At 42.8% G+C, this 16,899-nt stretch overlaps 1 protein-coding gene across 1 annotated transcript in view; it reads left to right on the top strand.

Moving 5' to 3' along the window:
* Positions 1-16,899, top strand: part of ADGRA3 (adhesion G protein-coupled receptor A3) — a gene marked incomplete in the record, with an annotated part of 1,325,547 nt that overhangs the window by 944,550 nt on the left and 364,098 nt on the right. Inside the window, 2 exon segments of the mRNA XM_044062081.1 lie at positions 1,398-1,562; positions 11,178-11,379. Of these exon segments, the coding sequence (XP_043918016.1) occupies positions 1,398-1,562; positions 11,178-11,379 (367 nt within the window).

Here is a 16,899-nt window from a genome sequence, read left to right as displayed (position 1 = left end):
CAATCCATCCTTGATGCTCAAGGTGGTATCCAGTGTGGCTCTTAATCAGTCCAGTCATTTGCCAACCTTCTTTCCCAATCCACAGAATAAAGGGGAACGGATACTGCATTCCTTAAATGTGCACAGACAACTTGGATTCTACTTGGACAGGGCTAAACCTCAACGGAAATCTGAACAACTGCTGGTGGCATTTGCTGCAGGGGCAGAGGGGAAGGCTGTTTAAAAGCAAACCATTTCTAAATGGATAAGCCATTGCATTCATTTCTTCTATAAGCACAATGGAAAACCTATCCCTCGGTGATCAGACATCACTCCACCAGGGCTGCATCTACCTCTACACCAGAGGCATTCCTACCAGAGACATCCTAGAAGCTGCTACCTGGAGTTCTGTACATACTTTCACCAAGCATTATCATTTGCCAATTTTCTCTAAATCCAGAGCTGGCTTTGCCACTGCAGTCTTGCAGGGCCTTATAGCTGGCCCTAATGCTATCTAAATTCCTCCTCCCAACCATAGCTTTGGGAATCCACCCAAATGGAAGGACTTCAACAGTGAAACATGAAAGAACATAGTACAGTTGTGTACACTTGCCATAAATGTAGATGTTCGAGTGTATTCACTGTTGCAGTCCTGGTTACCCTCCCTCCAGCCCCCTAACTTCTTTTGGCTATACCTCTACTTTCCTTTACTATGCTTAAAAGCCTTTTTGGTGTATTTGCTTTTTTGTGGGAGGTATAACTTTGTACTTTTATATTTAATTGCTTCCCATTAGGGGGGCACCTGACATCTGGGGCAAGAAAAACTGATGTAATGGTGTCGGCTGCATGTTTTATACTGCTGACTACCTGATGTCATTGAAGAAGGGAGAGCAACCGACGCAGGACCCAAGATTTTGTTAATCAGGCTGACTGAGGGCAAGTAGATAACCCAAATGTAATGACTGCAACAGTGAATACACTCGAACATTTACATTTATGGTAAGTGTACACAACTGTACTTTGTCTTGTGAGTTTGTTTTCGACAAGTTATTTGTAAAAGTGAAGGTCCTTTGTTTCGGTGAATTCTTTAATTTTTAAGCAAACTTGGAACTCGAGCAATTGCTCTTAAACTGTCTTACTTTTCTGATGTCATTTAAGAGTGCGCAGTGCATGGTGACATGCTCTTTGTTAGGGCTGTATTGTTACTTAACATGTTTAATTTTGTACTTAGCTAAGGGGACGAAGCATCTGTTGATCTTATTGAATCACAGCATATGTAGTAGATGAAACCACTGCATCTACTCTGTGTGTAGCAAGATATGAACATTTCAGTAAAATGATAATGTAAGGCATTACTTAACGTACTGATTGTGTTTGCTCTGAAATATATGCAACATTGTCTTGTTTTTTCTCTCTAGTGCACTGACAATTTCCAACATCCAAGCTGGTTCAACAGGAAACTGGGAGTGTCGTGTCCGAACCAGACGTGGAAACAATACAAGAACAGTAGATATTGTGGTGCTACAAAGCTCTGCTCAGTATTGCCCTCCAGAGAAAGTTGTTAATAACAAGGGAGAATTCAGGTAAGTGCATGACCAAGGCCTTCACATTGACTTGGATACCCAAAGGATTCTGTTTATTTTTACTGGCCATTGTGAAAATAACATGTACAAGTCATAACTCATGTTATGCTGGAAAGAGATGGTGATGAAAATTGCATTTATGTTTGGTTACAGAATAGATGTATAAAGGCAGTAAAGACAAATTCAGCTCCAACTTTACCCCTTTCTCCTCATTAACCTTCCCTCAGGAAATACCATCAAATGAAACTCCCCTTGCTATCTCTAGGGAACAGGACCTTAATGCTCTCTCTCTAAGGCCAAGAACACTGCATCAATGGGTCCAGACATTATCCCAGGATGCCTTCTCAATGGCATGAAACATGATTTATCAGGCACTCTGGAATTGCTGTTTAATTGTAGTCTCCAAAAATGGGCTGTGTGCCTCATGAAAGGTGAACAGCAACAGTCATCCCTCTCCACAAAAGTGGGCCATCTTCAGACCCTGGAAACTACAGACCCAAAAGTGTCACTAGTCGCATATGCACAGCCATGGAAAGAATGATCATGGAAATGATCGGTAATGACATAGGAAACTTCCAGACATGGGACCCAACCCAGTATGGTTTCATCAAGTTAGATGGTGCAGTGGTAGCATTGTCGCCTCACAGCAAGAGGTTCTCTGGTTTGATTTTCGACTGGGGTGCCTTATCTGCGGAGTCTGCCTGTCCTCCCTGCATTCATGTGGGTGTCCTCAGGTTGCTTCGGGTTTCTCCCACATTACAAAGACGTGCATCTGGAGTGTTTCTCCCCAGGGCTCCACTGAAAATTGGCTTCGTTCCAAGTTGGACTTTCCTGGTTAACAAATGTTAAATTAAATAAAATAGAAATAAATACAATCAAGGGCAAGGTCATGCGTATTGAACCTGGTGGACTTATTTGAAGTCATCAAAGCAATGGATGAGGGCAGAATGGTTAATACTGCCTAACTTGTCCTGGCCAAGGCATTTGACACAATCTCCCACTCCGGCATTTTTTGCAATCTTAAGAGGTTAGGTACAAATCGTTTTGTCACCCAGTGGATAGCCAGCTGGCTCACAGACAAGGTACAGAAAGTTAGAATTGGGGAGTACACTTCTACAAAGAGGCCAGTCACAAGAGGAGTCCCTCAGGAATCAGTCCTGAGATCGCTCTTTTTGGCATTTAATTCTGTGAATTCAAGGACAACATTAGTGGCCTCTGGCTAACTAAATTTGCAGGTGATTGCAAATTAGGAGCTGTCACTGAATTTGCCCCCCTGACGTAAATATTCTCCAGTGAGAGCTAATACAAACAACTGGTGCCAGAGCCATGGACTAAAAGTAAATGCTAAGAAATGCATAATAGTATCCTCCAGGAAGTCATTCATCCCTGGAAACTGCCATATTGACAACATGTCCCTATGAGTTGACCCAGTAGTCAGGGACTTGGAGACGCACACAGACAGTAATTTAGCCTTTGACCACCATGTGTCTACAGTAGTGAGGGCAAAATGCTGTGTTGTGCAACTTATAAACAATGGTATGGTGTCTAGAGCCAAAAAAGTAATTGTTCCATTGTACTCAGCATTCATCAGACCTATCAGTGAGTACATTGCCCCATTAGGTGTGTACCTAACCAGGCATATACAACAATTGGAATGTCCACAGGGTTCTACACTAAACGAATACAGGGTGCAAGTAACATGTCCTGTGCAGGCCACCTCAAGGCCCTATCCCTGTATTCTGTCTCATACCGACTGTTTCATACAAGGAATTGTTAGACCCCACTCTAGTGGACCTCCTGCATATCCACAAAACAGACAGCACCAGAATTACTGTCCCAAAGACTTAAATCTTGCCTGTGATATAAGTTGGACCTGCTGGAGACAGGCTTGTATCCTATGGACTACCCTATCTTTGAATAGGCACTCCATCCATGTGAAACAGATTTCTTCTGTAACCCAATTCAAGTGTAATGTGGACAGTTGGATGGGGAACAGGAAATTCATCCCTGGTTTGGCACGTATGTTTCTAATGGACACAGGCAGCCTATAAAGAGTTCATCTCCAAGGCCCCTAATTACACTTAAGGGTACCAGAACTTGTCAGTGATTTGGGGTACATACTTAGACTTATAAAAGCTCTTATGGTGGTTAACCTAGTATACACCTATGAAGGATATATGCCGCCATTTTGTCTATTGAGTTGGAATTTTTAGTTAAACTAATTGTTTAAGTCTTATTAAAATCAGTGATGTTTTACATATTTGTAACAGGATCATGGTTTAGACTGTTAGATGAAATGTTCATTTTAATTGGCTTTAAAATAGCACAATGAACTAAAATTAATATGCTTATGTAATAGTTGGGATTACAATGGATGTTCATTGTGCATACAGCTGCAGTCATTACAGATGAGGTTATCCTGCCGTCAGGCGGGTCCTCGGTCGGCTGAATTCCAAAGTCTAGGTCCGGCGTTGGTTGTCGTCGCTTCTTCCCTGACGTCAGTGCGACAGAGGTATAAAAGAGGCAGCCGACGCCATTTTCTTCAGTCTTTCTTGCCGCGCGGTGCCCGAAGCAGAAGCAGTTCGCAAGTGTCGGTCGGCTAGCTCCTGAGATTTACGAACAGTATTTCAGCCGAAGTCTTCTTTAAAGGTAAGTACCCCGTTGGGGAAACTTTTCTTGCCTCAGACCGATGTCAGACAAAGTTAATAATTGCATTTCTTGTGGGAAGCAAATACCGCATAAGGATTTTTCACTCTTTCTGTATACCTTGCTTAGGGCCAGACCACGACGTCTCAGCCTGCCATTTTTGTGCTAGGTACAACAAGCGCACTATTAAGCGCCGGGTGGAGTTCGACCTTCATTATTTTGGCAAAAAATTTAATTATATCATGTCGTCGGATACACCGACGCCAGTTTTAGGCAAAAGACGCAAAGACAAGGACCGACATCCGAGGTCTGCTCTGAGTACTGAGACCACGCTTAAGCCGACTAACGGTTCTCTGGTTCTCAGCGAGGCGCCTACGCAGCCCCTGACTACCGAAGAAACTATTTTACCAGTGTCTTCATTACCTGAGGTCGCAGGCTCCTCGGTCTCCATTCCCACGGCAGATACCGACGCCACTCTTGGCGGGGAAACCGAAAATGTAGTGAGGCCTGCCATTTCTGAAGGCGTCTTCAGGCCTACCACCTTCTCTATTAAATCCTTCACTAAATCTAAAGCTGCTATCAAAACTAAAAAACAGGGTCCTCGGACCTCCTCTCAAGACCCCATGCCTAAAAAACAGATGCTTAAAATGGCTGAGGATTTGATAACTCTCATCAGGGGTTCTCAACCCTCCTCTGACAAAAGACCCAGATTGGAGGAAGACTACCCTTCCTCAGACCAGGCTTCTGTTACCTCAGACCATTCTGAGGATCAGGATTATGCCTATTCCCCTTTTGAAGACTCTGATGCTGAGGAGTCTATTCCCTCGGTCTCCCCCCCTGAGGACTACTGTTTTGGGGAAACCCTGCATACATTGAAGGAGCACTTCCACTGGGAAGGCCACGATTACTCAGATTCCAAGAAAAGGCTCAGGGAATTTCTACTGCTTCCCCAACATAGGCCCCTGGCTATCCCTCCTGTTTTAGATATTTTGGATGATGTTTACGCAGAAGCCAGTCTTAATCCAGATTCTTTGCCTCCAGCCCCTGTTAAACCAGACAGGTATTACCGGGTTCCTGATTCTCACCAGTTCCTTTATAAAAGCCATACTGCTGACCCAGAAACAATTTCACAGGGTCCCAAGGGGATAAAGGCCTCTACTGCTAAAAACCCTTTACCTTCAGAGAGAGATTCCAGAGCATTAGAAAGGTGGGGGGAAAAGGTGTATACATCAGCCACTTTAACCTTGAGGGCATTAAACTGTCAATTTCATATGTTAAAGTACCAACAGTTTTTGTTATCTCAGCTGAAAAGCAAAATGACACAAACAGACCAACCAGATTTGAAAGAGTTGCAAGATTTGTTGCATGGAGCAGAGCAAGTGGGTAAACATACCTTGCAGTGTGGTTTTGATGCTTTAGAGGCCTCATGTAGAGCTGCTGTCACAGGGTCTGTCATACGTAGACATGCTTGGCTCAAAGAGCAAACCTTACCAGATCATGTCAAAGCAAAGCTATTAGATGCACCACTTCAAAAAGATGTATTGTTTGGTGTTAAAGCTGAGGAGATACTAAAGAAAATGGAAGAAAAAGCGAAATCTATGCAAACAGTTAAAGATTTCTTGCAGGTGCAACCTCCACGCTTCAGCAGAAACCGGCCTTCAAAAAATTGGTCCTTTCCAGCCACGGACAGATCTCAAAGGGGCAGATACAGACGCCCAAGGGGTAGAGGACAACCTCAAGGATCTTACAGAGCTAGACAGTGGCAAGCACCAACCCCAAGAGGTGGAGAAGATAGACCACAGTCATTTAGAAAACAGACACAATGACTTCCCCCTATGCCTGCCAAACAAAGCTATAATGGCAGCACCTTTGGGTGGAAAACTGGCATTATTTTCAAAAAAAACTGGCACATTGTTACAAAAGACAAATGGATTCTGGACATTATAGACAGAGGCTACAGGTTCCACTTTCACACCCTTCCAAAAATGAGAGGCTTGCCAAACCTGCCACAAAATCAATGGGCAGAGGCGCAAAGACAAATTTCCGCTCTCATGGATATGAAAGCTATTCAAGAGGTACCTGCAAAAGAACAAGGTCAAGGTTTTTATTCCAGGCTATTTCTGGTACCAAGGAAGGACAAAGATTGTAGACCCATCTTAGACCTATCCATCCTAAACACATATCTACAGGTACCAAAATTCAAGATGCTCACATTACAGCAGCTTCTTCCCATGCTGGGCAAGGAGTCTTGGCTGGTAACGGACCTCAAGGAGGCATACCTGCATGTCCCTATCAGACAAGATTGCAGAAGATACCTCAGATTTCTTGCAAGTTCAACCCATTACCAATTCTCTGCATTGCCCTTTGGCTTATCTACTGCGCCCAGAGTGTTTACGAAATGCCTGGCATCAGTAATTGCCTTCTGCAGACAACAAGGAATACAAATCTACCCATATCTGGACGACTGCCTGATCCAAGCGGACAGCAAGGACATTCTATTGCAGCATCTGGCGTTTGTAATAAAACTGTTAAACTACCTGGGATACACAGTGAACAAAAAGAAATCAAAACTAATACCTTCTCAACAGATAATTTTCCTGGGTGCCAGCTTAAATACAACCACCCAGATGGCCTACCTCACGCCAGACAAACAAGGGCAACTGTCTCAATACTTCAACAAAATGGCAACTTTAACCAGACTAACTGAAAGGAAAGTCCTGCAGGCTCTGGGATTCATGGCATCTTGCATCCTACTGATACCATGTGCAAAGCTGCATATGAGGAAACTACAATGGTACCTAAAAAACTTATGGTCTCAACACAGCCACAGCTTGGAAACAATTATACCACTCATTCCATGCCTTCAAAAGGAATTTTTGTGGTGGGCTCAAGCATGCCAAAGAAACACAGGTCTCCCTTTCTGTTTACCTCAAGCAACTGAAATCATCACAGCGGATGCCTCAGACTACGCCTGGGGAGCACACATGGCAGATCAGTGCATTCAGGGAAAATGGTCCCAAAAAGAGAAGCACCTACACATCAACCAAAAGGAGATGCTAGCCTTGCAAAATGCTCTTATGACCTTCAAAGACCTACTGCATCCAGGCCAGCTATTGATAAGAACAGACAACACCACAGTCATGTGGTACATAAACAAACAGGAGGGAACTCATTCATACCCCCTGTGCAGGCAAGCCATGACCGTGGAACACAGCACTGGAATTACAAATTCAACTACAGGCACAATTCCTGCCAGGGAAGGAAAACACACTGGCAGACAACTTAAGCAGAAATATGACAGACTCACACGAATGGAAGTTGCATCCTCAAGTCTTCTCAAAGATAACTCGGGCATGGGGACAGCCAGACCTAGATCTATTTGCTACCCACAGAAATTACCAGTTGAAAAAATTCTGTTCAAGGACCTATTATCCACAGGCCTGGAAAGTGGACGCACTCTCCTTCAATTGGACAACATTGACAGTCTATGCCTTCCCGCCTCTTCCTCTACTGACCAAAGTTCTGTTAAAAGCCAGAGCAGAGAGGCCACAAATTATTCTCATTGCTCCAGACTGGCCACGACAGCACTGCTGTCCTCTCTTAAAGAGCCTGTCACACTCACTACCATGGATACTACCTCTAGTTCCTCTTCTGTTGTCCCAGCACAACTACAAAACCCTTCACAGCCAGCTCAAAACCTTAAATCTAGCTGCATGGAGAATACCTTAGTTTCCCAACAGACTCTCCTTTCCAAGGAGGTGCAGGATGTCATCTTGGAGGCCAGAAGACCCTCTACTAGAAAAACCTACTCCGCCAAATGGAAACAATTTTGTTCCTGGAATCAAGAAAAGGGCCAGAATCCTTGGGTAATAAATATACCTCAAATTTTACAGTACCTAGCTGAGATGTTAAACAGTGGCCTTTGCTTCTCCTCCATCAAGATCCACACTTCAGCCATTTCTGCACAGTACAATAAGATCCTCCTTTATTCTCACATCCTCTATTAAGGCAGTTCCTCAGAGAGGCAAAAAATATAAAACCCCCACAGAAACCACCAGTCCCAGCTTGGGACCTCAACTTCGTATTGGAAAAGCTGACCCTGCCTCCCTTTGAGCCGGCTTCTTCCACAGAGCTACAATACTTGTCGTGGAAAACAGCCTTCCTTCTGGCCATTACCTCAGCACGCAGGGTTTCAGAGCTACAGGCCCTCATGGCTGTGCAACCATTCATCATTTTCCATCAGGACAGAGTCTCCTTACGAACCAACCCTACCTTCATGCCAAAGGTAGTATCCAGTGTAGCTTTGAATCAGACTATTCATTTACCTACCTTTTATCCAAATCCACAGAACAAAGGAGATTGACTGCTACATTCCTTGGACATTCACAGACAACTTCGTTATTACTTGGACAGAACAAAGCCATTCAGGAAATCTGAGCAGCTCTTTGTGTCCTATGCTACAGGTGCTCAAGGAAAGGCTGTTTCCAAACAGACAATTTCAAAATGGATAGCCCACTGCATACGCTTTTGTTATTCATTTCATGGAAAATCTGTGCCTGTATACATCAGATCCCACTCCACCAGGGCTACAGCTACCTCTGCAGCTTTCTTCAGGGGGGTCCCTACCAAGGACATTTTGGAAGCAGCTACTTGGAGTTCAGTGCACACTTTCTTCAAGCACTACCACCTTCCACTATACTCAAAATCTAGAGCGGGCTTTGCCACAGCAGTCCTGCAGGGCATCCTAGCCCCTCATAGTTCCACTTAGTACCTACCACCCTTACTTAGCTTTGAGATTCTACCCATCTGTAATGACTGCAGCTGTATGCACGATGAACATAGTACAGTTTTGTACCTACCATAAATGTAGATGTTCGAGTGCTCATACAGCTGCAGTCCAGGTTACCCTCCCTCCATCCCCTCTTAGGACAGGCCTTATGACAAACACCTTTATCATACAACCTATTTGGGGTATTCTTTTATGGTGTATTTGCTTGCTACTACTGTTTTTGATTTATCTACATGGCATGTTTGCATAATATTATGTTTTGCCTTCCTTCTGGGGGCACCTGACATCTGGGGCAAGAAAAACTGAAGAAAATGGCGTTGGCTGCCTTTTTTATACCCCTGTCGCACTGACGTCAGGGAAGAAGCGACGACAACCGACGCCGGACCTAGACTTTGGAATTCGGCCGACCAAGGACCCGCCTGATGGCAGGATAACCCCATCTGTAATGACTGCAGCTGTATGAGCACTCTAACATCTACATTTATGGTAGGTACAAAACTGTACTTTTTGTAGACGAATATTCATTACTCTCAGGCAAATATTCATAGGAAGTGTATACTGCTGAGCAGATTAACATGGTTAGCGGTAATGCACTGGTAGGAGGTGTGTTAAAGGCTTGTCCACACTAGGGTAGAAATAGTGTGTAATGCAAATTATTTCATGATGTGGGAACTGAGGTTCTCTATGCAAATGAGACATTATGATTATGCAAATAGTTGCATCAAGTACTGTGGTGTGATTTAGAGAATTACAAAACTGTTGTCCAGCACCATTGCATAGACTTATTCTGACCATCAGGGATTATTGGTTTACAGAACACTGCAGTATTTTTGATAGAAGCAGTTATAGCAGAGCAACACTTTAGTGGCCCCTCTTATTACCACTTCCCACAACACTTGCTGCCATGACCCTTCTCAGTAATGCAGATTGTACTGACAGCCCCCACACAGTTCCTGATGGACCAACAGTCATGGATTTCTTCTATGTGGACTGAGACTACAATGTTTCTTGTTGAATTGTATTTGCCCACAAGTGGAGTCAAGGATTTCTGGACAGCCCATCCTGTTACACCGTATGGTAAATGTAGTGTTAACCATCTTAGTTATGGGAACCTTTTGGCAACCTGGCAGGACAAGCTAGGAATATTGCAGGCATCAGCCTTGCATATTCTACATAATTTCCTCAGTATTGTGGTGCAGCATATTGAAGTTTGTCTTAGGTTCCCAAGGACTACAGAAGAATGGGCTGTGGTCCTGAGCCATTCTTTGTACACACATTGCAATCAAAGCCCCACCTAATCTTACAGGATTTGTCAACAGGAAGGGCTTCCATTCCCTCTACTGGAATGTGCTTTGCAATGGCCAGGGAATCATCTATAATGTTCTCCATAACTTCAGTCTCCTTTCATTCTGCAGAGGGATGGAGTAGGGGTGGCAGGCATTTAAGGGACAATCACCTAAAGACTGTGCAAGCAAAAGTAACCTGTCTTAAATTAAAAAAAAAACAATTGTTTTATGTGTAAATTGCCATTAAATATGTTATGCCATGTTGTTCCATCTCCGTTTATCTTCATAAGAAATCTATCCTTCCTTGACAGCAGTTATGCTGTTTTGTATTAGTGTTGTTGGATGTTGCTCGCAGATACTAGAATAGCTTCCCTCTGATCAATTGAAGGACCAAGATTTTTAGTTTATGGAGAAAACTGCGGGTACTTTTGTATCAACATTGACCTTTATGTAGTTGCCTAAGGCACTAGTACATTACTGTAGTAAAGTGTCAGCATTAATTATATTCATTTGCAACTGTTGTACTAGCTGGAATTGTTCATTTTCAGCTAAATCTGTTTTTTCCCCTCTGTATGTTCTAGAAGTAGTACTAGATCAACACAGAAGTGTCAACAATAGTGGATTTCATTTGATGCTGGTTGATGTTAATACAATGATTTACGTTGTAAATTATATTGTTCATAATTAACTTATGGCTGTTTTTTATGTGCAGTATTTTTATTCAGTTATGGTGTGCATCCAGTCTGAGACAAGACTGGAAGTTTAACTGAATACCATGTAAAGTTTTTAAATTGACCAGTTAGTGTGTCACCATTATGTTTAATCTTCTCTTAGTGTAAGTACCACATATGAGTAAGTATCCTATATATACTGTTTTTTACATTGATCCTTTAGGTGGCCAAGGACCCTGGCAGGCATTACTGCATATGTGCTGTGCACAAGATACTCTGCGGGAAGTGGAATCTATCCTGGGGGCTCCGCTGATGACAGAAGAGCTTGGCGTAAATGTGACAGGGGAGGATTTTGGGTAGCGGAAGATTACTCCCGCTGCCAGTATTCAAGTGATGTCACCAGAGTGCTTTACATGTTTAACCAGGTAATTTTCATCCTAGCTTACTTTATTCTCATGCCCAGTACTTTTGTTCACTGAAGGTTTAAAGTTAGCAGATTTTTTTTTTCAATTTCTGCACTTATTAAAACTTTACCTCTCTTGTACATGGATGCATTCTTTGTTTTTTCAACATAAAATGTACCTTTACTCTTGCATGTCATGCTGCATTAGATCCATCCATCCATCCACACCCCCTTTTTCCCATTGTTGTACGTGGGGTCAAGATGTTGCTTCAACAGCGACAATCATCTAGAGTCGAGGTTTACACCACCAGGTCGCTAGCCGTGGTAATCAGCTTAAATTTTCAGATACTGTATTATTTATGTGGAAACATTATGTAAATGCTTATTCTAGATATGAACTCTGTTCATGATTTATTGGTAATAATGCAATAAAAGGTAATTAGTATTTCAAAACACCCACACTAATTGGACACCCTAGTCAGCATGCCCATTGTAAATCAAGCACATCATAATAAAAAGTCTAGTCACTAATCTGTTGTTGCACAGACAGACTTTTTATTATGATATGACAAAATGTACAGTACCACTAATACAACTAACTGTAGTGTTTTTAACCATGTCTTCCAACTGTCTAACTTTAGTAGAATGCTTGTCGCTTTCCTCATATGTTTGTTCTGTTCCTTATAAACTTTTTCCGTTTCTTACAAATAATGCCCTTAGAGTTTTTTAAAACTCAGACTGAGGTGTAAACAGGAGAATGCCACAGCAGCTCCATAACACTGCATTGAAGCCGTTGATTCTGGCTTATCTGCATACTGGGTGATTCACCCTGATGCTTTGATAGCTGTCGTAGCTCAGAGGGCTTGGAAGGACCCTGATGTTAGAGGCAATCCTCAAGAAGCCAGACAATCCTTGTAGCTTCAGAAGACAGGAAAGTCTGATCTAACTGCTCTCCAGTAGATGCAGTAGTGCTAGCATTGGCAACAAAGAAAGAACTATCTGAAGAAAGTTCATCTGTCCATTCTGTTCGCAGAGTCCTGGTATGGGACACATTAGGGAAATGGACTTGCACTTCAGCGACCTTTGCACTTTGGGTGCCAGATTACCTTGTTAATTTTTCTCATTTAGCAAAGAGGCTTGATCAAGGAGTCAGCCAAGTCTCTTTTGGGTAACTTGCCATTGGACATACAAAAGAGTGTGGATGCCCAAATGTGTATTGTAAAATCTGCCTCCAGTGTTGCCATGTGAGTGCTATCAAATGCAATAGCACATCAAAAGCAGATGGTACAGGCATTGCTGTGCATTGCCATGCTTGGATTTGGCTGTGCAACTTCACAGAAAGCTTAAAGGTGTCCCGTATTAATGCAATCAATTAACTTTCGTGCTCTGTTTCCATCTCCTGAGTCTTTCGCCTCTTAGAGTTTAGGATGGAGTATTTTGTTCTTTAAGGTTAAATTGATTTGACAGGTAGTGCTTTGTAGTCCTTAAGACTGTGTGCTTAGTGTATTTTTAATAGAAATTGCCGGTAGCGTTTACTCATAGTACTAGTTTTTTGACTATCATTAAGATTGTTAATGTACTCCCATTTCCCCTTTAATAAGCTTATTGTTTTATATGTGTGTGTATGTATATATGTATATATATATATGTATATATATATATATATATATATATATATATATATATATATGTATATATATATATATATATATATATATATATATATATATATATATATATATATATATATATATATATATATACACACACACACACACACACACACACACATCTATATACATTCTTTTTACAGAGTAATAATTAGCTTAACTTTAGCTTGTCTTCAATGTCTGAAGTACCCTCAGGCTTTAAGAAGTGTTCAGCCTGTGAACACACAATCCCTCCTCAAGACCACCACTTCATATGTGTTCATTGCTTGGGTGCCTCTCACCTTCATGCAAACTGTGAAGTGTGTGTGCTGCCTTTGGATCCAGAGCTATTCAGAGCAGGAAAAATCAGTAATCAAAGGCTTACATCCTTCACAGACAGGGTCCTCCACAATGTCCTCTGAAGTTAGGCTGTCAGTATCTTCTCCCAATACTGAGAAGAGAAGGGAAAAAAGAGAAAAGACATTAGAAGAGAAGAGAGCAGAAGAAGCCAGTAAAAGGTCTTCGGATCTATCCAGTTTGTCAAATCTGATGCCCATGACTTCAAGCCAGTTGGATCCATTGACCTTCAGGCTCTGAACTCTGTCCTAGAGTGCTTTTTTTACTGGGTCTGTTGAATCCTTGATTATATTCTCTGATCATTCAACATCGGCTACCTTCAGACCTGCAGCTGTAACTTAATCGTTGAGATCTGGAAAATGAACCAAAAATCTCACCAAAATGGAAGTTGACCAAATACTAAGAATTTTTGAGGATACACATCCAGCTGGGGGTCCTCCCGACACAATCCCCCAGAGGAGGTGCGAGAACAGGACCATTGAACTCCTCACATTTTGCTGCTGTATTGGCCCACTACTCTGATCTGGTTCCTATGGTTCCCAACACTTTCATGCACCTTACTAAACTCTGACAGCCCTAGAGACTTCAGCTTCAGCCACATCCCTTACTTACTTGACTCTGATTCTGTCAGGTTGCAATGAGTCCTGGAGATGAACCATCAGGACTGAAGCACCAACAGAGTTGAGACTGAAGTTCTTCGAGCTATTGCTCCCCTCAGTGCTTCAGCACTTGATAGCTTGGTTCTGTGGTTCCCCTTGGAGCCAATCTCAGTTGGATCCATGAGACTTCAGAGTTAGTTGACAGCGGAAGTATTTCCTTGGCCCCAGTGGCAGAGTTGGCTTTTGGGGCTGTGGAAAGGGCCTTGGCTGGTCCAAAAAGACAGGTGCATGCTGCACATAGTTCAGATCCTTTTTGACTCCGCATGGATACTGTGCATCATTACTGTCATCTGAGTCAACAGGGACATTTAGAACCTGTAGGTTTTGAGACAGCTTAACTTCTGAGCTCGCAGTCTTATTCCATCTTGTGTCATTCAGGGCCCCAAAGACATGTTCCGTGAAAAAAATGTGCGAATGGAAGCACACAGACTCCTCACCAGAGTTGGTCACTGAGGACATGGGTTTGGATGAGGGAGAATGATCCCCCCAGGGCCCCCTAGAAGGTGTCACATTTGAGAACATCTTAGAATTGATGAAGCAGAAGAGGGGAGATTGTCTACTGAAACTACTTCAGATGAGTCAGTATCTCCCAAACAAATAATTGAAGATTCTGAGTACTCCACCCAGTCAGTTGGAATCTGCAGCAACAGAAGTGTCAAAGTTGCTAGAAAGTAGTCATCTAGTAGGTCCACATCCCAGCCAGTTAGAATCTGGAGACTATTTCAGGTTCTTTAAATTCCAAAGACGACCTGGGACCTCAGGCCAATATTGGACCTCAGCCACCTCAGTCAGATTGTCGGCGAAATTCCAGATGGTCATGGTAAAGCCCATATTGCCTGTCTTGTGGAAGGATGATTGGATGTGCTATATAGATCTCCAGGATGCCTGCTACCATGTATCCATTTCTGTCTGGGAGCCAATCACTACCAGTTCAGAGCACTGCTGCTAAGTCTCAACACAACCCCTAGGTGTTCACTAAAGTTATGGCAGTGGGAAAGCTCACCCACAAGTGCAAGGGATCTAAATCTTCTAATGTCTAGACAAATGGCTCCTAATTGCTACCTCCAGGGGTCAACTATTACAGCACAAAACTTTCGTGCACTGTGTTGCAGATCTGTTGGGGATAACAGTCAATCATATGAAGAGCAAATTAACACCCACACCCTGAGTTCATTGGATGTCAGATCAATTAATTTCGACAAATTGCCAGACTCCCACCTGCAAGAGTTCTGTTAAGACTAGTGACCTCTCTGGTAGTTTAGCATCCCTGTCCACAATCAAGACTGATTGTTTGTTAGGCCTGATGGCCTCTGCCATTACAATAGCAACTTTAGCAAGATACCACATGAGTGTGTGTCAGTGGACAACTCAGTCCAGTGATCACAGTTTCTCCACCCTGTACACACCAGAATCCATCTTATTCCAGTATGCAGAAACCATATGGGATGTTGGATAATTTCACCATCAGTGATAGAAGGGAAACCTTTCTTACCCACAAGTTAAAGGGAAGACAGCTTAAGGAACTTGGTCATCTGCAGACGTCAAACTTCACATCAGTGTCTTGAGGATGAGATCAGTCCTCCTAGCATTGCAGGCTTTTCAGGACTTCCTACCCATGGGTGCATTTTCCACCCAGATAGACAGTATGTCAGTGGCTTGTTGTGTCATCAAACAAGGTGGGAAGCTTTCCTGTCCTCTACTGGGACGCCGTACGAGTGTGGCAATGGGTGATGTCTTCCCATCGTTTTCTGGTAACAATGCACATTCCTGGGACTTCAAATATACTAGAGGACAGATTGAGCAGGAGTATCCTATTATTTCACTAGTGGTCTGTCAAACAGTGGCAACAGAGAACTTCAGCTGCTGAAGACAACCTTGCTGTGGCCTTTTTGCCTTCTACCTAAACAACAAATGCAACAGTAACTTTACCATTATCCATCCACAGAGACAGTCACCAAAAGATGCTCTAGTCCACCTTTGGCCCTCAGGTTTTCTCTCTGCCTTTGCACTGATACCGCTCTTGAAAAAATTCTTACAGGAAGCCATGAGTTGCAATACCAAGGTGATCCTCATTGCCCCATTTTGGCCCTGGCATGTATGGTTCCTCTATGTTTGACCTTGTTTTGCCCAGCTTTGGTGCTGGATACCATTCCATATCAATTGGGTCACCCATCCGGAATGCATCTACCAGATCTCCAGATCCTGAAACTAACCTCTTGGTTTCTCCAAATTTGGTGATAGCCAGTGATGCCAGGCTGTCCTTTCCAGTGGTCCACATTTCTCCTATTCAAAAGGAATTAAGCAAAAAGACATAAAAAAAAAAAATGGAAAAAATTCTCTGTTTAAGCATCCACAAAAGAATTGGACTCTCTTTCAGTCTGTTTTGTGTCAGTACTGGATTTTCTTTCAGAAAATTTTTGCAGGGTTCAAGTTATTCCACTATAAAAGTTCAGCTGGCTGCCATTTCAAATTTCCACATAGGCCACAATGACTCCTGTATTGCTTCTCATAAGATATCTAAAGCTTTCCTAAAAGAGACCTTGTTTTGTTGAGACCCATTCCAGACCCAGCTCCTTCATGGGATATTACATTGATGTCCTTCAAGCTGACACAGATTTACAAAGGGTCATTTACTTGCTACAAGCACTGGGATACACAGTCAATTTACAAAGTCAAGGCTGATTCCATCCCAAACAAGTAACAAACCACAAACAGCAAACAGCAAGAAAGTTCCTTGGGCTTCATGGCTTCATCATCATCATTCTTATTCTGGTTCCACATGCATATACATGAAAAAAACAGTGGTGGTACCTAAAGAATTTATGGTCCCACAGACACAGCCTAGAAGAAGAAGATTCCACTAATCCCATGCCTAAA

Source organism: Protopterus annectens, chromosome 2.part1 (assembly GCF_019279795.1).
Source record: "Protopterus annectens isolate FY-2018-M chromosome 2.part1, PAN1.0, whole genome shotgun sequence".
Lineage (NCBI taxonomy): Eukaryota > Metazoa > Chordata > Ceratodontiformes > Protopteridae > Protopterus > Protopterus annectens.
The sequence above is the reverse complement of the archived record's forward strand: the minus strand, read 5'-3'. Positions and strand labels throughout refer to the sequence as shown.